The sequence below is a fragment of the Manis javanica genome, chromosome 5 (assembly GCF_040802235.1).
Source record: "Manis javanica isolate MJ-LG chromosome 5, MJ_LKY, whole genome shotgun sequence".
Taxonomy (NCBI): Eukaryota; Metazoa; Chordata; class Mammalia; order Pholidota; family Manidae; genus Manis; species Manis javanica.
The window spans coordinates 102,744,177-102,768,515 of NC_133160.1; the positions used below are offsets into that span (position 1 = coordinate 102,744,177).

Below are 24,339 nucleotides of genomic sequence, written 5' to 3' on the forward strand. Positions count from 1 at the left end.
TAGAGCAAACTTCCATTCTACAGGAAATACCTGGAATAAAAAACAGAGGGATTTTTCAAACTTGCCACCACTGACGTTTGGAGCCAGAAGACTGTAGTGGGGCTGTCGCCACAAAACCCCTGCACACGGTGGGATGTCCAGCAGCACCTCTGGCCTCTATCCACGAGATTAAGACAACTAAAAATCTCTCCAGACACTGTCCAATGTCCCCACCTCTGGGGGGTAAAATTATTCCTGGCCGAGAATCACTGGTATATAGGAACATGTTAGACACATTAATAGGAAACAGACAAATTCACAAAACAGGACATTCAAGGCCCTTTCCTCTCCCAGTCGATCAATCCTTTCCTCCCCACCTTGCAAAGAAGGAGGGTAAATGCTCTGGATTAAAACTCAAGAGACAAAACCTAACGCAGCGTATGTGCTTTGGTTTGCTTGAATCAGGATGTAGACAACTTTAATATACATTTTTAAATAGTTTGTGTAGTTTGGATAAAAACAACATGGGCTAGTTATTAGATAAATCCAAAATGTTAGTTTTATTAGGTGTGGCAGTGATGTGCAGTTATGTAGGGAAATATCCACATTTTATGAAGAAACGTACATTAATGTATCTGGGGTGAAAAAATGTGTCTGGGATTTGTTTTAAAACACTTCAAGACAAAAAGAGGTTTTTAAAACTGTCACAAAATGTTGAAAATGTTAAATTTTGGGAAAGGGTATTTGAAAGTTAATGAAATGTTCCATTTCTAACATCTCTAATGTCTGAATATTCCTATAAAATTTTTCTTTTAAAGTGATGAAAGGAGAAACATTAGGCAAGAACTATGATTAAGTCTATCCTAAATTAGGTGTTCATGGCCTGTCTGGGCCATTAATTCTTTGCTGCTGGTACAAAGCGCAAGATTTCTCTCTTTGTCTCTCTTTAGACTCTCTCCTCTCCCCAACAAAGCCTTGGACCACCTAATGCTCAGTAGCTTAGTGAGAACTTTTCACTCAACTGTATCTACTGACATCCTGCCTATGTAAATATATCTAATCTGACGACAACCATTTTAAAATCATTTTAAAGCAACAAAACTGGAGGCATTCTGCACTGCAGGTTCTGAAGAAGGGATCAGAACTTGTTGGTCAAAAGCAGAAATGAAATCATGCAGTACCTTACATATTAAATGTTATTTAGTGTAGTAACTGGAACCAACTAGTAGCTAGTGGCATTCCCTGTAGTCTGAGTCACACTTTCAGCTATGAAGTTCTCTAGGCTCTTGCTTCCTCCAGTACCATTTAACCTGACCACAGGGTGATCATTTGGTACAGAAAATCAGCCTCGGATTCTGAAATGTCCTCCAGGCTTTTAAAAAATGGAGGAAACTGGAACTGAAACTTTCTTTCTAACCCTGTTCCACAGAGTCCAAAGGAGGCTGACTGCTATAGCTTCAGAAGAAAAGTATCGTTATAGCTGAAGCTCTTGGAACAGAAGAAAAAATTTCTTTCCCGAATCAGGATATAATGAAATTAGCATCCCTACAAAGATGGTATAATCCTGAGAGTTCAATTTAACAACCATCTTATCCACCACCATGGGCCAAACTGTCACCTAAAATGATCTAGTGCCTACTGCCTGGGCTAGCATCCATTATACTGAAGGCAATAAATAAATATTAATTATTTCTCTTCCAACTCTGTATTGGTTCAGGACTCAAGGCAAAAGAGAAAAACCATATCCAAGTGGATTCATGGCACACCGACTTGTGAGCTCAGAATATAATTTAAAGGTAACTCTAAAATCTATTGTATAAGAAAACAATTCTACTCCTTCATGTATCTACCCCCAAAATAAAAACATATATATACAGCATTATTCATAAGAGCCACAAAGTGGATACAACCAAAACATCCATCAATTGGAAACTAGTAAACAAAACATTGTTACATCCATACAATGGACTATTATTTGGCAATAAAAAGTTCAGAATGAAATACTGATACATACTACAATGTGGGTGTATCCTGAAAACCTTATGGGGTATGAAAGAAGCCAGGCATAAAAAACCCAGATGGTAAGTGACTTCATTTATGTGAATGAACAGAACAGAAGAAAGTATTAAGTAGATTAATGGTTGCCTGGGGTTGGGGGATGGAGATAGGCAGTTGCATCTAAGGGGGTACAATTCTGAAACTGGATTAGAGAAATAGTTGCACCATTCAGTAGTACATTTACTATAAATCATTAAATTGTATACCTAAAATAGCATGTAAATCATACCTCAATAAAACAGGGTTTTGTTTTGTTTTGTTTTGTTTTTACTATGTATGCTGCTACTTGTAGAGAAGAAAACACCGTGCAACAGTGTATTCTTAGACTTCATGTGTGATTTAGGATAATCCCATAGCCAGTATTAAATGCAAGATGGATCACAGTAAAACTTCCAAGTGTATCCACATGCCCTGCAAATAAACACACTCTTTGTGGTTTGTTTTTAAAGGTCTGTTTCCTCTATCACTCTCCTTCCTATGAATGGGATTCCTGGAGAAGCTCAAAGAAATCCCTTCCATCCAAAGAGTTGCCTCTAAACAAAGCCTTTCCCTCTCTGTAGAATTTAGGAAGCTACTGACTCCCCTGAAACCCACCACTCTACCATCAGCCCCAGAGTGGTGGAATTACTAAATTAGAGAGGATTAATGATATACCAAGCACTGAGATAAGCACTTTACACGCATTCCTCTCCCTATCCCCATTTAAGGAGGCTTTAAAAGTTGAGCAACTTGCTCAAGTAACCAAAGCGTCAGAAATCTAAACACAAGCTGACTCCAGTCCCATATTCAAGCTCGCTATATCATACATGTAATAACTGATCAGCTGGATTTCTGGTGAAATTACTCAATATTTCTAAGGTTGGTTACCTCACCCCAACCCCCAAAATTTAACTGCCCCTTTGGGAAATAACGAAATTTGAAAACAATTTCCTCAGGTCTGGATTTAGGTCTGAAACCAAACTCTTCTAAACCCATCAAATTGAGTGACTCATCTTAAACTACACGTGACAATGACACATACTTAACAGTTAGGAACCATTTTCTAAAATAAAGGGAAACAGGGTTCTGTATAAGAAACATTACTGCACTTGTAAATCAGGCTTGAAACAACTTGCTTGGGAAACGCAGGAAACCTCTCCATTTCCCGTCCACAATTCCAGGTGTGGATGATTTACAATGCCCAGGCCAGGCCACTCACTGTTCCAGAAAAACATGGCCTACAACCATTAATCTCTCTAGTAAGCATCTCTATTTAGGCCCCTGATTTACTCACACAAAGAAAATCTGTCCATATAATAGGTGTTAATCAGCTTAACACCTTGTAGCTTCCTCACTAATTGAGAGGACCTTTCTCAATTAGGAGTTAAACATTATTTCAGACTCTCCTAAGGAAGGAGAGCTCCAGGACCACAGTGTTGTAATATGATTCAGGGCTCACAAAATTCAATCCCTCAGATCTTCCCAAATACTGAAAAGTGTATCAACAGATCTAAAACATTCATTAGAAAAAAAAAAATTAATGGCAGAAAAGTAAAATCATGTCCATAGCATGTAAATCACACCTCAATAAAACAGGGTTTTTTGTTTTGTTTTGTTTTTACTATGTATGCTGCTACTTGTAGAGCAAATCTGGTGAAAGAGTCTGAAATAAAATTTCTTTCACTCTTATGTGATCTTAACATGTTTCCCCTCAATCATTAAGTAAAAAATTCCCAGAATGTATCCCAGCATGTTCTCTGGCTTCACTTACCTAGGCCCAATTTCAGAAGAATGTACTTTAGCACATTTGTAAAATTAATTTTAGTTTCAGGATTTCAAGAACTAATGAGAGATTGAAAGCAATATATACAGAAGGATAAAAAGGGGAACACATTAGTAAATGGCAAAACGGTGTGTTCCCCCTTTCGAGAAGGAAAAGGAAAATTAAAATTAACAACTGCAAGAAAACTAAAACACCATTTAAAGATGAAGCAATGTAAAATGTGTGTGAATTTCAACAAAAGATGACTTAGTTCATCTGATCAATAAACCCTCTTTCAAGTGGTACTTGGGCTGACTTTTAACCCAGAGGAGAAATAAAACCCTGAACACTATTTTGCTTTCTGACCAAAATAATGTAAGTAATTCTTATTTATAGTTTTTCAACTCTTATTATCAGTTTAAAAACAAAGCATGCAAGAACACAGATAATTGTAAAATATGCTATCAACCTGGACAATTTAGAACAAAAAGCAGAGCTAATAAGTGGAAAGTAGAAGAGAGAAGTGGGAGAAAGAGTAAGAATAATTATAGTCTCATATTAAACTATGGAAATTTGACAAAAAATAAAAATATTTAATATTGGTAATATATAACTGATATACAATATTAATATACATTATTATGAAGATGTTTAAATGGTAAAGATATTTAAGTTTATGAAATAGAGTAAAAATTAACATCAAAACTAACTAGAAAACATTAACATGTATACTATATGATTATATTTAAATAAAATTTAAAAGTAGCCAAAGCAAACCCTATGTTAGATGTCAGAATAGTGGCAACCTTTGAGGGAGGTATAGTAGCCAAAAGGGGACTGGAGGGTTTTTTCTGGGGCACTGGTATTGCCTCTTGATTGGTACACAGTGTGTTCACTTTGTGGAAGTGCACTGAACTGTACTACTAATGCCTGCCCTTTTCAGTCTGTTATAATCCAATAACAATTTTTAGAAAGAAGAAAGAGGGGGCAAAGGAGGGTGGGGAGAAATATAAGTGAGCTCACATTTAATAGTTTCAAAATGATAAATCTGGAAATCACAGAATCCATTACTTCTGAGAATTAAAACAAATACTGTCTTTACACATTACATTAATGTTCTATCCATGCTTACAACTTTTGATAGCCCTGGGAAAAGCGAAGGTTAACACTCAGACTTCTATTTACTTTGAGTAATTAGGTCTGCATGCTCAATAAACATCTGTTTCCTTTAAAATATGTGCTAGTCCTGAACCAGTTCCACGTTAGTTTTTTTTCTGGACTACTACAAGATAAACCTATCATGATTAAACATTTAAACAAGTGAGTTATTGGTATATATTAAAAACAGAACTGCATTTAGGATTTCCCCTATTTATCACTTACAGTGGGTATGAAAATTAACAGGAGCATTACACCTGAAGCCAAGATAATACTACCTGCTATATTTCAATTTAAAAAAATTAGAGCACATCAGGGAGGTGAGATTGAAAGATAAATTTAAGAAGTAATAAAAACAGGTCTATAATTGCTAGAATATCACTATAAAGAACAGTTAACCCATCCTAATAAGCAACAACAGAAAACACATGTAATACAATACAAAATATCTTTTAATTTTGCCAGTGATATACTGTTAACCATTATAATTGACTCTTCTACCAGAAATTATACTGGATGCAATATCAGTAACTAGAAATTTTTGAAAAATCAAACCTCCACAAAAATCTTATTACAACTGAAATATAAAATTTCTTCATCACCTTAGATTTTCATCAATTTGATATTTCTATCTCTTGCAGGAAGTCCCAGTTTTAATATTCTATACAATTCAACATTCCCTAGTAGATAAATTCAAAGGGACCCCCCATCAAAATGCCAACAATTCTTCTAGAAAATGTTTAGTGACTTCAGAGTACATATGGAAATTCAGTCAAATGTGAATAGCTATGAAAATTCTAAAAATGAAAGGTAATGGCAAAGAAACTGCCTGTATATTAAGATCTGTAAAAACACAGTGCAAGAGTATGGCACCACTGCCAAAAGACAATCACGTCTAACGACAGACTGAAGAATGCCAAAGATAGACTCAAGAGTGTGATGGAATTTAGACACAGCAATCAGTTCACTGGAGAAAACATAGGTGATTTAATAAATTATGTTGAATTTGCAACATGGATGGAGCTAGAGGGTATTATGCTCAGTGAAATAAGCCAGGCAGAGAAAGACAAGTACCAAATGATTTCACTCATTTGTGGAGTGAAACAAAGCAAAACTGACTGAACAAAACAGCAACATACAGACTCCAAGAAGGGATTAGCTGTTATCAAAGGGAAGGGGGTAGGGAGGGAGAAGGGGACTAAGAGACATTACGATTAACACACATAGTGTAAGTATGTCATGGGGAAGGCAGTAGAGCACAAAGACAAACTAGTGACTCTTATAGCATCTTACTACACTGATGGACAGTGACTGCAGTGGGGTATGGGGGGGGACTTGATAATATGGGTGAATGTAGTAACCACAATGTTGCTCATGTGAAATCTTCATAAGACTGTATATCAATGAATTAAATAAATAAACAAATAAAGTTAAAACAATTGGCTGGTCTTTTGCTTTCCTTTTTTTATTGGCTCTTTAACATCTCCTGGACTTCTTAATTTTCTTATTAATATGGAAATTGACAACACATACTTTACCCTGAAGTAAGTTACAGATGGATCAAAATCCTAACAAGTCGAAGATCTAAAATGGGTGGCAAGTAGAGGGCTAAGCAACTAACTAGCTGTGTGAATCCATCTGTGTGGGTACTGTAGCAAACTAGAAAGCATCAGTACTCTCCCAACTTTTTTTTAACATCAAGTCTTTCTGGGGCAAGCTGACAAAACAGAAGCCTTGCAGGAGGAAATCAGGTGGGAGTTCTGGACTTCTGGTTGGCCTGTGGGCTGAGGGAAATCAAAATCTTGGCACACCTGTAACGTACTGATGGCATACCACCTGGGAAGTTCTGAATTAGAAAGCTCATGCCTTGTCTATAGAGCAGTTTTTCAGTCCTATCTGGGTGCTGCCATATGGCAATGCAAGCCCATGTCGTTAAGCCTTCAATTTTTCAAGAGAAGATGGACGTCAACTGTCAAGTTAAAAACATTGGCAGATACTTTTTGGAAACTGTAAAGGGACCCAAAAAACCCCATCTGCTGACCAGATCTGTCCCATGGGTGACCAGCTTACAAGTTCTGATTTAAATGCAAAAAAATGAAATCATTCAAGTGCCAGCAGACGACACATAACATTATTTGCACCATCTTGGAGCAGGAAAGACCTTTCTAAGCACACTCAAAAAACTGGAATCCAAAAAGGACAAGACATTTAACTATATATAAATTTAAAACTGATGTGTAACTGAACATTATGAACAAGCCCAGAGATAGGCAGCCACAGTTCCCCTCACCCGGGGCTCTCGTGGCATGTGGCTGTTGCTGCCTGGTTCAGATGCTTCTCTTTGTGCAAGGAGAGCATGCCACATGTAACAACAGGACCACCTGGAACAGAGTTAGTATCCTAAATGAACCAGGAAGGGGCAGGAAGTAGGAAAACCTCCCAAGATGGTTCAGAATTACAGGCACCATCATCTATTATTCAGTAAATATTAGTTGAGTAAGTTTGAGTCTGAACATGTCTCATACTTCAATATGCTTTTGAGTATCTAATAGCATAAATAAAAGCTGATCAGTGATGTTAAGAATTCCTTCTGGATATTAAATGAGTAATTTTTTTAAGACAAATATGACTGGATTTTATTCTACATGGAAGTACATCTTTTCCATCTCAAATATGTCATACATGAATGTATTTAAAACAAGCAACAACCTGATAAAACTATTCCAGAATATCAAAGAGTAATTCTTAATAACTTCTTCAGAATGTTAATATGCTCTCCTCAACCAGCCCTAAGCATGTAACAAGAAGGCAATAAAGGTACATGCAGGATGGGAGGGAGAAATGTGAAAATCATAAAACGTAACTGGCAGAATTTCCTCCCTCAAGGCTCTCGTGGTAGCGTGGATCTCACCATGGTATTTCTTCCTGCACAGGCTGAAAAGCACATATTTTCCCAGATCAGGGCAATATAGACCAGTATCTTGGACAGATACTGGCTAATAGAACTTCCACATTGAGCTGAGATGCACAGAGTACTAGATTTAAAGAAAATAGGTAGCCAGTCTAATAGATTCGACTTTCGTATACCAGAGTTTATAATTTGCAGAAAGAAAGGACACTTATTCTTTGAAAAACTGATAATAAAAATAAATATCATCCTGTCTTTGAAGCCCGGTCTTCACGGATACCTGTTGCTGCTGCTGTGGACTCTTTCAGCAAACGCCATGGCTGCCAGTCAGTGGAAAGGGACAAGGGTATTCATCTGGAAGAGAAACAGCAGCCTGTAAATATGAGCCCATACATAAGGAACTCAAAGGTATGTCCGAACCCTAGAGAAATCTTACTGGAGACAAAATCAAAGCTCTCGCTTCAGTTAGAGAATGGTTCTTTACCAATTCCCAAATTGCATGAACTGGCTCACAGACATTGAAGACCAAATGTATTTTTAATTTGAGGCTGCTACTCGAAGCTGTTGCAGCAAGGAAAAATGTATGCAAGTTTATCACGAGGAGGAAGAAAGGAAAAACATTTTCCCAGTGTTTACTTTGTGCCCAGCATTGTGTTAAGCTCTTTTAAAAGATGATATTCCATGCAAACATTGCAATAAACTTGCAAGGTAGGTAGTAATGTCCCAAATACTAGTGACCCATTTTATAGGTAAGAAAACAAACCCAGTTTTAAGTAATTTGCAGGAGGTTACAGGCTGTGTCAGCATCCTCACTAGTATCAGAAGGAAGAAAAGGGAGACTAGCACAAGAAGGGACATCACCATCTTATTTTCTTCACATAAGAATTCAAGACAATAAAAAAAAGTGAGCCCATGGGCCAGTTACCTTTAGATTTTACTTGCACTCATACAAGGTACTTAATCTCCTAAGCAATTTGTGAGTATTCTCTCAAAGCAGTACTAGTTTAAAAAAAAATTGTTATCCAATCTGGGCAGATGGCCTTCGTACTATTTTGTTTATCTCCAGAAACAACCTCTATGTTTAACACTATCAACAGCTGTTTCCTTTTTCCTTTCTTGTCTGTATTTGTAAATTTACTGCACTTACCCTAACTTGCTTTAAATAGTTACTATTTTTTTTCAAATGTCCTTCAGGCAAAGGGTATGTTACTAAATTATCTTTTTTACAGATTTAACAACCTATTTGATACAAATTGAAATGTGACATTAAAATTGTGACAATTTTAGCTTGTCTGCTAAGTTTAAAAGGCTAACTGTTACACTTTTGGCTAAGGCTGAAACACTGAGTATAGTCCTTTCCAGTTCTACTCTGACCCCTGATAAGGTCACTTATCTCCCCTTCCATGTAACTAAAATCTCTGACTTGCAGCGTACAATGTTTCCACACCAGGAGATATCATTTGTCACTCTCTCTCCCCCCGCTGAAAGATGCAACATGGATTCTGCAGATATTCTAGTTAAACTCACACTAGCAGGGCTCTAAGTTTTTCAGAGTCAAACACGCTTTGGAGTTGCACTCTCCTAACCAGCTTCAATATTTCTGTAGAAGCTTCGATAAGTTTCCTATATTTTCCAACTCAAATCTTAATAATCTTCCCCCACCCCCAACATCACTACTTATTCTCTCACTTTCCGTCTCTTTAACACACTTCTGTTTCTCCTTCTCCCTTTCTCCCCATCTCTCTCCCTGCCAGCTCCCTCCCACCCCAGGACCCCCACCCACTCCGCTTCCAACTTGCTTTTCTCTCAGCAGTTGGCACACAGTAAGTGACCAATAAAAGAGTATGTATTCATCTTGGCGTTATTTCCCATAACCCTGTACAGGCTTCTGAAGAGTGCATGAAGGCAGTCCCCCCACAGACCCTCCCACTGAAGATGCCTACGGCCTTGCAGCCCAACAGTGACCACCCAGAGCTGGTCCGTGGAGCAGGAGGGGCACTGAGGGAGGAGGCAGGCTGGGTTGTGGAAGGACACCAACCTTCAGGACGGTCCTGAGTTCACTTGTTTGTTCATTTATGCACAGAGCCAACAAATATTTCCTGAGCATCTACTCTAAGCCAGGGAAGAGTAAGAGAGTGAGGAGAACAGACTCTCATCATCCGTGAACTTACAAACTACAGAAGGTAAGCAAAGAGACATGCAAGTAAAATACACACATGCTGGACATAGAGAGAAACAAAGTGTAGAGTGCCAGAGATGAAATGAGGTTAAGTGTTGCATTTTATATAAAGTGGTCAGAGAATGTAACATTTGAGCAAAGACTTCAGGGATTGAGGACCCAGCCACACAAGATCAGTAGGGAAAGATGGTCCCAGAACTCTGGGGGTAATGAAGTGTCAGTGTAGGCTCATCGTCTGTGGCAATGGACCACTTTAGTGGGAGATGCTGATTACAGGGGAGGCTGGCATAAGTGAGGGCAGAGACATCTATGCAAACCTGCCTTTGGCTCATTTTTGCCTTAAGCCTAAAACTTCTCCAAAAAATGTCTTTTTTTTAAAATGGTCCTAGAAACTGAGAAGTCCTAGACTGAAGGAGTCAGCTGAGCCCCAGGTCTGACCACTGGCTTCTTGAGTGGGTGGGTGGATGGAGTACAAAGCTAAAAAGAGTCTCTGAGGGATCTGGCCTATGGGCACAACTGGGGATGTCTGCACAATTCAAATTCTTAAAATTGCTGGAAGGCACAAATCCTTTCCACAGAAGCAGGGGCAAGGAAGCTTGATTAACCAGATTATTGACTGTTTCTCAGTTTTGTCTCACAGAAAAGACCAAATTCAGCCTATGAAAGGCTATTACGATGCTGATGTGTGCATGATTCGCTAATATGGAGGAGCCAAGCAACTCAGACCCAAGGTAAGGGTAGGTGAGAATGGAGGGGCCCACTGTGGTCAAGACATTCCCGGCTTGGTTCTGTTTACAGATGGAGTAGTGCTGTACAGCAGACGGAGAACAGATTCAGGTGAGACAGGTGATCACTTCATGCAAGTTAAGTCCTACCAGCCTCAGTGCTCCCATCCATAAAATGGAAAATTTTTGGTTATTGAGAAGTAATTACATAATCTAGCTAAAATGCCTAGCACACTGACACATCATAGGCATTCAGTACACAGCATATTAGTTCTTGTTACTTAAGTTAGCAACATCTATGTTACATTTTATGAAATGAAAGGAATGCACACTGCCAGGTCTATTTAAGTGACCCTTCTATAAGCCCAGCCTCTTGCAATGCAAATTTATTCAGAAATAAAAATGCCATGTATATCAACTTTACTCCCCAAAATAGTAGGAAACAATTTAAGTAAAAAAAAATTTTTTGTAGTTTTACAGATATTCATACTATATACATATACAGTAACAAGGAGAGAAAAAGAAAATAAGATTAAGTATATTTTCAAATATTCTGTTCTAGGTCACTGAGTGCCTCCCAAACCTAACAACCCCATGGAACCTACTCTCAGGGGTCTCTATGACAAGTTGGTTAGAAGGCTTGCTTTGCAACCTACTTGCCATACAACCTCAGGAAAATTACTGTTCTTTTTCTAAGGTCTCAGCTTTCTTATCAGTAATAAGGGGCTTCCTGGGGTTGTAGGGTTAAAATACAATGGTTGTAATCTTTCTAGCACAATGCCTGGCTCACAGTAAGCACTCAATAAATGGTAGTAGTTGTTCTGGTTATTTTTCTGCTTCACACATTAGAGAAGCCTGTCAACTAGACAAACAAGAGCTAAGCAGGTCTTAAAGCCCCATGACCATAACCCAGTTTTCAAAGGAGAGTATGAGAAAAGTAACTGTCCAGTGGCCAGAGGATGCCTGGACTGGTCAGCAGTCCCTGGTCAGATCTCACCCCCACCCCCCACCCCACTTCCCCACACGCCTTCCAGGAATAACAGTCTCTTGGTAACAGGCCATGTGTCAGGGGTGAGTCATGGGTCACACACTCTGTTTTCCTCTGAATTCTCCAGAACTCTACCCCAAGCAGATCGCAATCTCCCAGGACTACAAATGGACCCAGTCGCTTAGAGTTCCCTTAGCCTGCCAAGGCCATATGGAGCCTGGGAGCTCAGATATCCACAATGCAACACAATTTCCACAACTATCTCTTCTCTTCTCCACTTCAAATCCTTATTCAAGGTGGGCCTGGGGCACCCCAAACTCAAATACACATTCCACATCTTGTTGGCTCCCTTTCACAACACAAGTCTCAGCCCAATGCTATGCTCTCAAAGAGGCCTTCCCTGGCGACAAGCGAAAGTGGCGACTGCTGTGCCCTCAGCCATGCAGATGTTACTCTACACGGGCTGGCAGTGTGTCCAGCTGAGAGCAACAACTGCTTAATGAACAAAGGTTTCTATTCCTCCTATAGCAAGTCTAGAATCGGGCGGCTACTGGTATAGTTTTAGCCATTCAATGAGGCCATGAGCACCTCTGGCTCTTTCTGCTCTGCCATATTTAGCCGGTTATCTTGATGCTTTCATCTCACAAAAGGGTGCTGCCATACCATACCTCCTGTCTACATTCAAGGCAGGCTGATGAGAGGAGGAAGGTGCAGCTCTGCCGGCCACATCTATCTGTTTACTCCTTCTGTCAGGAAAGGAAAAACCTTCCCCAAAACCTAGGCTATCGAAAACCTCAACTAGGTCACGTGGCCTCCACAAGCTACAGGGGAAGCAAGTCAATCAGGACACAAACTATTGTAGCTGGCTGAGAACAAACACGGTCCATCACCTATGGCTGGGAACAATGTAGTCACACACAATTAAGATTCTCTCAGCAACAAAAAAATGGGACTGGGCACTGGGTAGGAAAAGAAGTGTTGGCCACACTTATCTTTTCATAGTACTTACCACTATCTGAAATTAACTTATGCAAAATAAAGTTTAATGCTTATATTCCCTTAACAGAATGCAAGCTCCATGCCTTGCTACATACACATATACACTAGAGCAGGTAGTTTTAAATAATTGTCAACTCTCTCACAAAAGGCAGGCATTACAGGTACTGCAATATAGTGAGGATAGTCTAAGTTATGCTAAAGTGGCCAGTTAACCCCCAAATCTCAGTAGCCTGACAGAGCAAAGACTTATTTCACACTCATTCTTTATGTCCATTGCTTACTGATGTGCTGAAGTAGGGAGAAGGGCAGGGACCTTTTCTCCACACTGAGAAACCCAAGCTGTTAGCTCCACCATCTCAAATGTGCTTCCGGATTTAGTGTAGAGTTGGAGAGTCTCATAAGAGACATTTGAATGTCTCAGCCCAGAAATGTATGTTAATCCCACAGACAGTTTATTGGACAGAATTCATCACATGATTCTGTGTAACCCTACGGAGGGAGAACACAAGAATACTGAGTAAATGTTCCTACCTCTTCCCCAGGGACTGGTGAAGTATTATACAATGCATTATCCCCACTTTAGAATTTAGGCCTATTAAAGAGGTTTCTTGGAACAAACTCAACGTCAGGATAGTCAGTAAAGCAATTATTTCATCTTAAAAGACAGTATTTTAACTTACCATTTAAAAAAAAGGAAAGGAACACACTTTTTTCCTTCAGGAGTAATAATGACACATTTATGTAGCATTTATGACATTCTCCTCCAAGTACTTGCCTAGTCTTAGCACCTTTAATTTATCTAACTACCCAATAAGGGAGATACTGCTTTATTGTAAACTCCATTTTCTAAGAAAATGGAAAAGTGCTAGAAACCAATTTTCCATGGGTCTGTGACATTTCTGCATATCATACAAGCACACGCCAACTTCTGCTTGTGCCAGATCATCCATCTTTAAGGGTGCCTGCATGGAGCAGTCTTGGAAAATGGGGACAGTACCTCCAAGATCAAAGGGCAGCATGTTTAGTGTCCAGTACAAGCAAGATAATGTCTGGAGCAAAGGGCGAGCATGCTTACTGCCCATTATAAGAGACTAGGGTTCCCTCAGCTCAGAATTCCTCTTCTGTAACATGGCCCGCTATGTTGGCAGGTGTTACCTGGCTCCCTCCACATCTCCCTGGTGAAACCGGGCTAAAGGAACCAGTGTAAGAAACTGTGGATACTTTGGCTACAGCTATTTTGAGTAATAAAGTCATTCCCAGGGGTCCACTAAACTGTGGCTGATTGTTTGAAAGTAGGATAAAAATCTCAGAGCCTTTCAGTTTTTGATAAGAAGTTAAGTAATTTGCCTGAGGTCTGACAGTTGGTGACATATCCAAGATTTAAACCCTAGCGGTCTAGCTCAGAAGCCATGCTTTCAAACTGTTACACTGCAGTACTTGTCAGGTGTAGTTCCAGAACCAGCAGCACGAATGTCACCTGTGAACAGGTTACACATGCAAATTCTTGGCCATTGTCCCAGATCTACTGAATCAGAAACTTGGGGGTAAGGGTATAGGGAGCACATCTGTGTTTTAACAAGGCTTCCAGGAGATTCTGATGCTTACTTAAAGTTTAAAAACCACTACTACACTGCATATATCCACTGTATCTGTAAGATTAAAGGAAATGGTTATGGCATGGGCATATCCTGATTTACATAGGGATGTAAACTTACCTTTTGTAACTTGAGTACTAGATTTCACGCACTAAGGAAGATAGCTTGTCAGCCCTTGCATTTAACTGTTAGGAAGGTAAGAATCTTTATCTGGCACAAATAAACATCATATGTCTGTTTAATAGGTCAGCATAATATTTTCTTTTAGAGCCATGAATATATGTCCAGAATGTTAAATGAAAATACCTGCTGCTTTTTTACTCCCATAATCATCATGCAAGAATTACTTAGCCAAGAAGAAACACTATTTATATTTTAGAGTTAAGCTGTAATTCTTGAAAAACAGGAAACCACACATGAACACAGCCAGCACAGTGTACCATAGTAGAAAGGGCACCAGGCTTTGAGTCAGAGTTAAGTCACTTAACTTCTTCAACTCAGTTTCCTGATTTTAAAATGGAAAACGAATTCCAACTTCAGAGCTGCAATTAGGCTTAAATGCTATGTCATGCGAAAGCCAATGATAAACAATGTTTGTGCTGCATGAATGTAAACACCTGCACAAACTCTCTCTCTCTCTTGATCATGGTGTCACCAGTTTCTCCAATGCTTACAATACTGTCTGGAACATAGAAGATGCTCAATACTTACGAGGTATTAAGAATAGATGTGAGGTATTATATTAATGATGTAATTGATTCCTCTGGGCTCCACTTGTCACAATAATCTCAGTCTTTTAATAGGAAAAAGTCACTCTAACAAGAATCCTTAGTCATGTTTAAAGTGGGCCAGATAATTTAAGAAAATCAGATGATTTTTTTCCCCCTGGAGAACACCAGCTGAAGGAGAACTGCCTGAAGGCCTGAGACAGAAGCTCCTATTAGCAACCTCAGTGGTCTTAGAGCCTCACAGTTTCAATCTACAATCTGCTGTGCACAATTAAATAGGCAGGAATAAAGGACGTACACTTACAAATTACATGTTTCACATTTACTTCTGCACTGGGGTAGAATTTTAATAGGCAGATTTACAGGATTTACATAATGTATTTCAATAAAATCTGAGATTCAATTTAGCAAATATTAAACAAGTTACTACTGATAGAAAACCCTGCCAACTAAAATAAATGTCATTGGGAACAGAAACCATTGTTGAATTTATAAATTAACGAGGAAAATGTCATTTATTTACAAAACTTTGTATGTTTATGGTAAATGCAGTTCCTTAATTTGTACTCTTTCCAACATACTTTCTCAATCTCCTGAAAACCTAAATTAACGGTCTTAAAATAGGGGAACTTTGGGCTTTCATGTTCAACAGACATCTACGCTAGCAAATGAATTCAAACCAGAGGACAGCTCTCAGTGAAGGGCTTTTAAAAGTTAAGACTATCTCAGTTATGTTTCCATACTACATATTATGCAGAGTATATTGTCCCCAGTGTATGTCTTATAACTGATCCAAATATTTATATATAAATTAGTTCCACATTCAAAATGTGAAAGCTTAAGTCCATCTCAAGATTTGAAATTTTATCAATTAACTTCATGAAGGATTATGCAAATTTGTTTTTTGAGAAAGCACAAATTACAGAGTTTAGCATGAAACTACTCCCACTTGCTTCTTTAAAAATATCAAAAAAAAAGTTTGCCTTTTCTAAGCTTATTTTTTTATCCATCTTTTCAGCTCGCAAGGCAATATAGCTTCGACTGTACCATCACATAGCTACAGTGATTTGTAGAGGTTCCTAATAAAGATGCAACTCATATACCTGAATCTTAAACAGCACTCTCAAATTTAATCCACAACCCATGCTTTGAGCAAGTTTCTTATTCAATAAAAGAGTAACTTTTAACTCAACCAACTTGAAAAATTCAGTTCAGCAGATAGGACAGAGAAATAGCCAGTTTTGATGTAATCTACTTACTATCTTACCTCACAGTGAAACAGTGACTTCTGGTGGCAAAAAATGCATGTATATTCTACATACTGTAGGAGAAAGCGATGTTTAAAATCACCTGGGCTTTATTCTTGCCTTAACTTCTCAGTCTCTGGATGATTTTTGTATTCTAATTCAACATACTGTGATTCTTCATAATGTAAAATATTTTCTTTCAAAATGTAACATATGTTTACAAAGTTGAAGAGTTGGGCAAATGACAGCAAGGATGACACAATTGCTACAGTGAATGAAAAGGACATATTAACGATATTTAACAGTTCATTTTCTTCCTACAACTGGAAAGTAGAGTTCACAGTAATACACGTAAAAATCCCACACTCTCAGCCTCATTCCTGAAGTTATATTTAGAAATTGAGTAAAGAGGAGAAAAGTCCCCAATGTCTAAACTCCATGTTTTCAAAGCCTGATGTCCCACTCTTCAATACCTCTTTGTCTGAAAGTGCCCCAAATCTGTCCCAAATCTTTTCCTTCATTCCCTCTCTCCTAAACTAGCTGAATTCAAATTAGCTTTCCTAGTTTTAGGTAGGTAGCACGAGTTATCTATTTTCTTGTTTTCTCTCCTAGTCTCCCTTCATTCTTTTGGGTTATCCTTTAGTTCTCTGCATTCCTTTCCTGCATATCTACCTTCAAATACCAGACTTTCCAACACTGGCAAGCGACACCACCTTGAAATTGAAGCAGGTGAACCATCCAGAATTTTCACCTCTCTTGTGAATTTATTTCCAGAATATCCACTCAAGGAATCCTTACCAGTAAAGATTAAAGGCAGGCTACGGAAATACATTAGACAGAAGAAGTAAACACACGAGCAGGGCCATGCCTAGGCATTCTTTAACTTCTAACCATAAGTAGGCTCTCAAGTCCAAAGATCTTTTTCTTTCCCGAGCCTTCTATCCGCATTTGGAGTCTGACACCTCGTAGGTCTGGGAGAGGTACAGGCGCCTACCTTGAGCGAACTCTGCAGGACCTTGCTCTGAAATAATCCTGTACAAGCAAAATCCCCACACCTCGCCTTAGGTTTGTGTGCCTCAATTTCTGAGCTCTTCTCAGAGTCCAGGGAACACTGTGTCTTCGCTTTAATTCACCATTTCTCCTTGAAGGTTTTAAATCTATCTGGTTTCTCGATGGTGTCATACTCTTCCCGCCCTCCCCCGCTTCCAACGAGCACCAAGAGGGTTAAAATTACCCAATTTCACCCTTTAAAAAAACAACAAAACACTGTCTGCAAGGCCTTTTCCCCACAACACACCTCAACAGACACTGGCTCCCGGAAGATTCGGACACATCTCGACCTTCAAAGCCAAGGATCTTCCTGAGACAATTTACATAACAATATGGTGGGGGAGAGCGCTCAGAAACTCCTAGAAAACAAACCTAGTCGTTAGGTATCAACTCTCGACGGTCCTCCGCAGCTTCATTAACGTAACTACCTTTACATTAAGGTAAACTACGATTCATACATCCCTCCAATTCCTCTTTCAATTCGCCGACCCCAGCGCGCGCAAAGTCGCAAGCTGTAATCACAGAGAATCTGATACTGAGGAAATAATTATTAGCAAGAGAAATTAACCAGTCCCAGGTTCAATAGACGCGGTCTCTCTCCGCCCCAGGGGCAAATCTCAGAAGGTGCCTCCAACTTTTCCCCTCCCTCTCTGGAGGCCGCGGCCCACCGACACACGCCTCCCTCCCAATCGCAATTAGGTGGAGTTGGAACCACTCAACTCTACTGGATGCTAGGGAGAGTGGTGACAAGCGCCGGGGGCTCGGGGCGGAGGAGAGAAAAGCCCCCCTTTTACTCCGGGAGAAACTTCTGAGACGCGCCTATTACGCAACCCCGGGACCAGGTTCCAGCAGCGCAACATCTTTCCGCAAGAGGAGGGGCGCACCGCAGATGTCTAATTTTGGGGGTGGGAGTGAGGGAGGAGGATGGGTCGCTTCCTGCGTCCCTTCCCACCCCGCACCAAGTTTTCTAGACGCTCCCTGCAGCGGAATTGCAAATAAGGACAGGGCAAGCTCGGCGACTCCTCCGGTCTTCCCGAAGGTTCCCACCGAAAAAGTGGGAAGGAAGCCGGCAACGAGGTGGGGAGGGCCTGCGCTTCCCAGCAGCCAGCGGCTGCGGCGGGCCGGGCCGGGCGGACCCCCAGCCCAGGGCGCCTCAGACGTCGGCTTACCTTCCAGATCCTTGGTCCTCTAGTCTCGGATCGTGCTCCCTCCCGCCTCCGCGCTCCCTTGACCTGTTGCGGTGGGGAAGGGGCGCCGGTGCGGAGAGTGCAGGGGATCGCGTACTCCTGGGGCTCAGCGGCGTCTGGCGGCAGACCGAGCCGTGGAGGCTAGAAAGCAGCTGCGCCCGCGACGCGCGCTGGTCAGCCGGCTGATTCGCAAGCTCCGCGCGCCGGCCGCCCCCGAACGGCCCGGAGGCAAGGCCCCGCCCCGCCCCTCCCGGCCCGCGCCCTACAGCTGGCGCCACCCGAGTGGCTCCACACGGCGCGTAGTTCCCGGGGAGACCCAGGGGAGAGGCGCGGCGGCAGCTCCGGATGGAACACTGCGGCGACCGCCGGCGGCGTGGGCGACTCTGCCCCGGGTTCGTGTCGGCACCGGAGCTTTTTCGCTTTACTTCGAGATTAAACTCTGGGTGAAGTTCTGTCCGAATTTGCTAAGGAGCCTTTTTGCAACCTCCTGTACAATTCAAACAGATTCTGTGCCCTTTAAAGGAGGTATAATAACATCTGGGGAGGGTTTAAAGGTTTGCAAAGGGCTTTTCACACACAGGCAGGTCTCATCCTCAACACCCTTATAACAGTAGTATTGTTGCTATTCCCCAAATAATAAACGGAGAGGCGAAAATAAGAATCGTGTCCAGTTGTCACAAGCAGCAAAGTGTCAACGGGAAACCAGGTCTCCTGAATCCAGCCTCCGGGTTTCTGCTCTTCACCAGCCCAACCCCAGATAATTTAATAGTACACCTGGGGCTCTGGTGAGGAGACCTGAGAGGAAGGCAAAGCTCTTGTGAGGCCGCTGCGCGGTCCCTTCTATGACCACACCAAGGGGAGCGCCCAGCGGTCTCCACTGACCTTCCTCCCTGAAAAAGATGCAGAAAGATTACAACAAATGGCCCAGATGGGCTTTTGCAAATCTCTTAAAGGTTTAAAATGGATAAAATTATTTGGATGAAGAAAATGTAATTCACCTACTAAAATGTAATATAAAATGTGAATATAAATTAATATACATGAAAATAACCCCTTTGGTGCCCTCTCTGTTATTTCCTCATTTTTTTGTCGCAGTTGCTTTGTCCTCATGACTCTAGTGTTTTATTGAACCTAATCGATAAGTATTTGCATTTCCAAATAAACCCTTGGTTAATTTCCTGTGGATTGTTTCCCAAAATACAACTCTTCTCCCTACATCCTACGCTCCCACGATGATGCTGATTTGATTTAGCTGAACAGATAAAATAGTGAAGGTGTCCCTGATGAAATAGGAAAGCTTTGGGGGTCATCCCTGAGCAGAATAGGGCTTGTCACCTCTGGCAGGTGGATGTTTGTGCACTTCCTTAAGGTTTCTAGGGGAGACTGACATCTGTTCTAATCATAACAAATTTTACCTTTTTGTTGTGGAACTAAGCGTTTCATTGTAAAATATATATAAACGAGGAGTAGTTTATAATCTGAAGGTTTTTACCTTTCCTGTCTAAAACTTTTTCCTTTGCTGTGTTCCTTTCTGTCATAGCACCTCCTAATACGTTCAAACTGTGGTCAGCTTAGATGTTGACAGTGGACATTTGATAACTCTCCTGCTTTTGGAGATGAAAGATGTAACTTTGCGAAAATTTTGTGTGGAAGATGATGTAGCTTTGATTCAGAGAGTAATTCATTCCATCTATATGAATATTCATAAGGCAATAGGTTAGGCGATGGGCCGTATCAATGACAAAGACAGGGGTTTCTGTTTTCAAAAGAGTCCAAGTGCCTAGAAGAAATAAACAAGCAATTCCAATGAACACTTCTATTAATTTCCAGAAAGGTGGGAGGTTATTTAAAAACACCAAACTAAAAATTTTCTCATGATAAATAAAGGAAAAGCATATAGTCATTTCAGGGAGTTTTTTTTTTTAAGTTGCCTTTCTGCCTTTTCTCTAAATCACATTACTGTACATAATGTTTAATTAAAAGGCTATTTTAAATAGTGATTATACTGTATCTAGAATTTTTTTATTTGACATAAAATTATGCACTAGAAATGCAGATATTTAGCTTTATTATTAGCTATACTTTATTATAGGAATTCTTAAGTTTTATTTAGCTCACCCAGTGAAATTCTAGTACTTTCTTAATCTTGACTATAGAAATTACATGTACTTCTGACTATGTTTCTACTAAGGTAAAGCATGTCTCTCTGATATCAGCTGTGGGGAAAATTGTAATATTTCCAGAATATCTCACCTGGCTTTGGTTCATCTGCATATCAACAGGTGCTCCTAAGGAGAGGATAGTAGTAGTAGTAGTTCATCTCCATATCAATGGGTAATTACCTGGGCCACCTAGGGCTTATCTGAACCTGAGAGGTGGTGGGGAGCTCTTGCTTGCTTCTGCCAGAGCAGGAGAATGGTCCTTGGGCTGTAGTCTGTAAGCAATAAATGGGTTTTAAACTTTATTTCTCCCTTTGACAGATTTCAGTTTTAGAGGTATTTTACTCTGGGATTTCCTCTCCCCTGAGTTTCATCAGCTGATCCTGTTTTCAATAGACCTAAAAAAATTTTTTCCCCTTTTAATACAACAATGGTACTTTGTAAAGCGGCCTTTTCATGTAAGGACTCCTGGGATGTTGCCTGAGAATTTTCAGCCTTGATTTTACTTAAATTTAAAGGCAAACAAATGAAGTCCCTGGGTCGCACAGTTGTTCAGGGATTGTAGTATCTGCCTCAACCACACAAGGGGGCAGGAACACAATGTTAAGGATGAGGCTGGTGGAGAACATGCTGCCCCACCACATGCTCAGCTATCGACTCGGCCTACTTGAGGTACTCCTAAACTCTGCAGAGCCATGCATTTTACTCCAGCAATTTAAATGATGTTACTCCAAAATTACTGCATGTGTATTTCAAAGGGCATTAATTTCTTCAAAGTGTAAGTAAGTCCTAACTAAATTGAAAGTTGAGCATACACTCTGTGAAAGAAAACAATCAACTCAGAGATGGTGGAGGGTGTTGGTGATGGGAAGAGGGTGACAGTGAGAAAGAAGGAAGAAGGATTAGCCTAAATCAGGTAAAGGGAAATGGAGGAAGAGCCAGTTCCAAAAAAAGTATGCAGACAAAGAGGGGGAATAGGACACTGGGACAAAGATTATGAGGAGCAGTGATAAGAAATAAGACAGAAAGGTCAGCTGGAAACTTACCATGAAGGACCTTGCGTGCCAACGAAGGAAGTTTTCCTTTTCTCCTATGGGCAGTGTGTAGAAGACTTATTTGATCAGGTTGTATTTAGAAAGACTACTGTGGTTGTCACAAGAAAATAAATAGGAGACAGTATGGCTTTCTCCCTGAGGCCATGGAAGAAAGTGTACTCAGGGCTGGGCATAGATTATAGATGGATATAGAAATTCCTGGCTTTATGTCTCTACCTAGGCCGATAAGCAAATGTAAACCTGCTGTCTTTTGTTGTTAAGAACTAGGTGCACAATTACTATAATTAAAATAACTATTTTATCATGAACACTGCAGAAAACATGGTTCCTAGTGACCTATCACTTTTTCTAACAAGTACAGTATGAGTCTCATATGTGAATTTTTACTGCTACTACACACTACTTCCCAATCCCAGTGGGAACCATGTATGTTTTTTAGTCATGTGCTAGTACTGTTAAATTTATATTGAAAATAGTAATTTGGAAAGTCCCAATAAATCTGAAGCAAAAAATATGAGCACAATATCCATATTTTTCCCTAAGAAGTAAATGCAAAGGTTTAACTGAATTCCTATAATTTCACACATGCAATTTCATTTAATCCCCTTGAAAATTTGTATATATCTCTAGATCATGTATAAGGAAGGAATAGGCTCAGAGACATCACTCATCTCAATCATGATTATAAAGTAAGTAAAGAGAAGAGGCATTACTTGAACTCAGCTCTTCCATGGCTCTAGGTCATGTTCTTACCACTACCTGTGGAATTAGATAGTATAATATCCCAACTAACATCTATTTTGGTTAAATCAAATCACACCAGCAGGCCCAAGGGAGTTAGCAATGGGTTTTCATTCTGACACTTGTATCTAGGGAGTTAACTAGGAAGAGAATAAGGAAAGCTGAGCAATTTTGGGAAAAACAATTAGTTGGGAAGTAGTAAAGAAAAAGAAATAACAGGTAGAGCCAGAATATAAAAGTCAAGTTGTGGGCCCCAGTGACAGCAGAAATTGAGGGTAAGAGCATCATAGACTATGGTACAACATCAAGAATTCCATATTCAACACTGTGATTCACCTCAACCCCATCTCCCTTCCAAGTTCCAGACTACCATCCTTGTTTGTTTGCAGGAAATTTCCATACAGTTGTCTGGCAGGCAGAACAAACTCAGTATATCGAACATAAAACTCCTAGTTTTTCACTCTGTGCACCCATTCTTCCACAAGTTATTCAACCCAATTCCTCCTATTTGGTTTCCAACTTTTGTTAATGGTACCATTATACAACTCAGGATTCAAGTTCAAATGTCCATCACCCAAAATCATATTTAACTTTTCTCCCTACAAGTTCCTTCCCCTGTTTTATTTCTTCATTCTTTCATTGAATAACTACTAAGTGTCAGGTACTGATCCTGTTAAATTCTGGGGACACAGACAATAAGAACCTGGCCTTGTCCTTGGAGAGTTCATATCTAGAATGTGAATGCAGAAAGCAGAATTCTAAGGTGGCCTCCAAGATTCCCACCCCAGGTGTGTATTTGTTTTTCAATTTTCTCTCCTTGAGTATGGGTGAGCCTGACCTAATCAGGTGTGCACTCATTTTTAAGAGCATCTAGGGGCCAAAGAAGGAGGAAGTCAGAGAGATTTGAAGCTACAGCAGATGCTCTCCTGTTGGCTTTGAAGGAGAAATTACCCTGCTGTGGAGAGTCCATATAACAAGGACCTGAATGTGGCCTCTAGGTGTTTAGTGTGGATGTTGGCCACCACCTGGCAGAAAAAATAAGAATCTTCATTGCACAGCTACAAGGAAATAAATTCTGCCAATAGAACTTAGAAATGGATCTTTCTGTAGTCAAGCCTCCAGATGAGGTTATAGCTGGCTAACACCTTGATTTTAGCCTGGTGAGATGCTGAGCTGAGGGCCCAGGTAAAGCATGCTGGCCTTCTGACTTACAAACACTATGCGGTTTTAAATGAGTGTTGTTTTAGACTGCTAGGTTTGTGGTAATCTGTAGGAAGCAATAGAAAACTAATACAGAAAGGGAAAAGAATAAATATATCATTGTGATATAATCTACTTAGTTCTATTGTAGAGGCATGCAAAGGAAGCTGTCAGAGCACAGATAGGGGCATCTAACAAACATTGATGGACTCAGAGAAGGCATTGCACCAGAGGTAGGACCTCAGAAGAACCATAAAGGAAAAGAAGGAATGAGGGAAAATGTGTGTGACCAGGGGAGGACACAATGCTGTGGGCTGAAGGAGCTAGACATGCACAAGCCCCAAAGTAGTAGAGTTCATGATGAATTTTAAAAACTAGAAATACTTCAGGTTATGTCTGAAATTGGGGGAAGAATGATAAAAGATGATAGAGATGTTAAGAAAGGGTAAGAAAATAAATAGCACTTGCTATTTACGGATTGTACCCTTTGTGGTAGCCCAGTATATAATCTCAGATGAGGTCTTCACACAATATCCGTATGTGTTGGTTATTTGCTTGTTTGCTTCAAATCCAGTCTCTGCTCTTCCTCTATTCTGCCATGAATCACATGGGTTGATTCTTGCAGACTTTCTTGCTGGGAAA

The 24,339-nt window shown here is 40.2% G+C and overlaps 1 protein-coding gene across 3 annotated transcripts in view; it reads right to left on the reverse strand.

Annotated features, from left to right (window-relative positions):
- The window catches only part of AFF1 (ALF transcription elongation factor 1), a 203,901-nt gene extending 185,172 nt beyond the window's left edge, over window positions 1-18,729 (reverse strand). Inside the window, exons 1-2 of one of the 3 annotated variants that reach the window (XM_017641131.3) lie at window positions 18,525-18,729; window positions 8,125-8,198 (exon numbers count right to left, since the gene is read on the reverse strand). In XM_017641131.3, the coding sequence (XP_017496620.3) occupies window positions 8,125-8,162 (38 nt within the window). In that variant the 5' untranslated portion in view covers window positions 8,163-8,198; window positions 18,525-18,729. Of the gene's footprint in view, window positions 1-8,124; window positions 8,199-18,524 lie in introns of those variants that run through there. The other 2 variants (XM_017641143.3, XM_037021130.2) reach the window with 2 other exon arrangements.
- Between the last annotated feature and the right edge of the window lie 5,610 nt (window positions 18,730-24,339).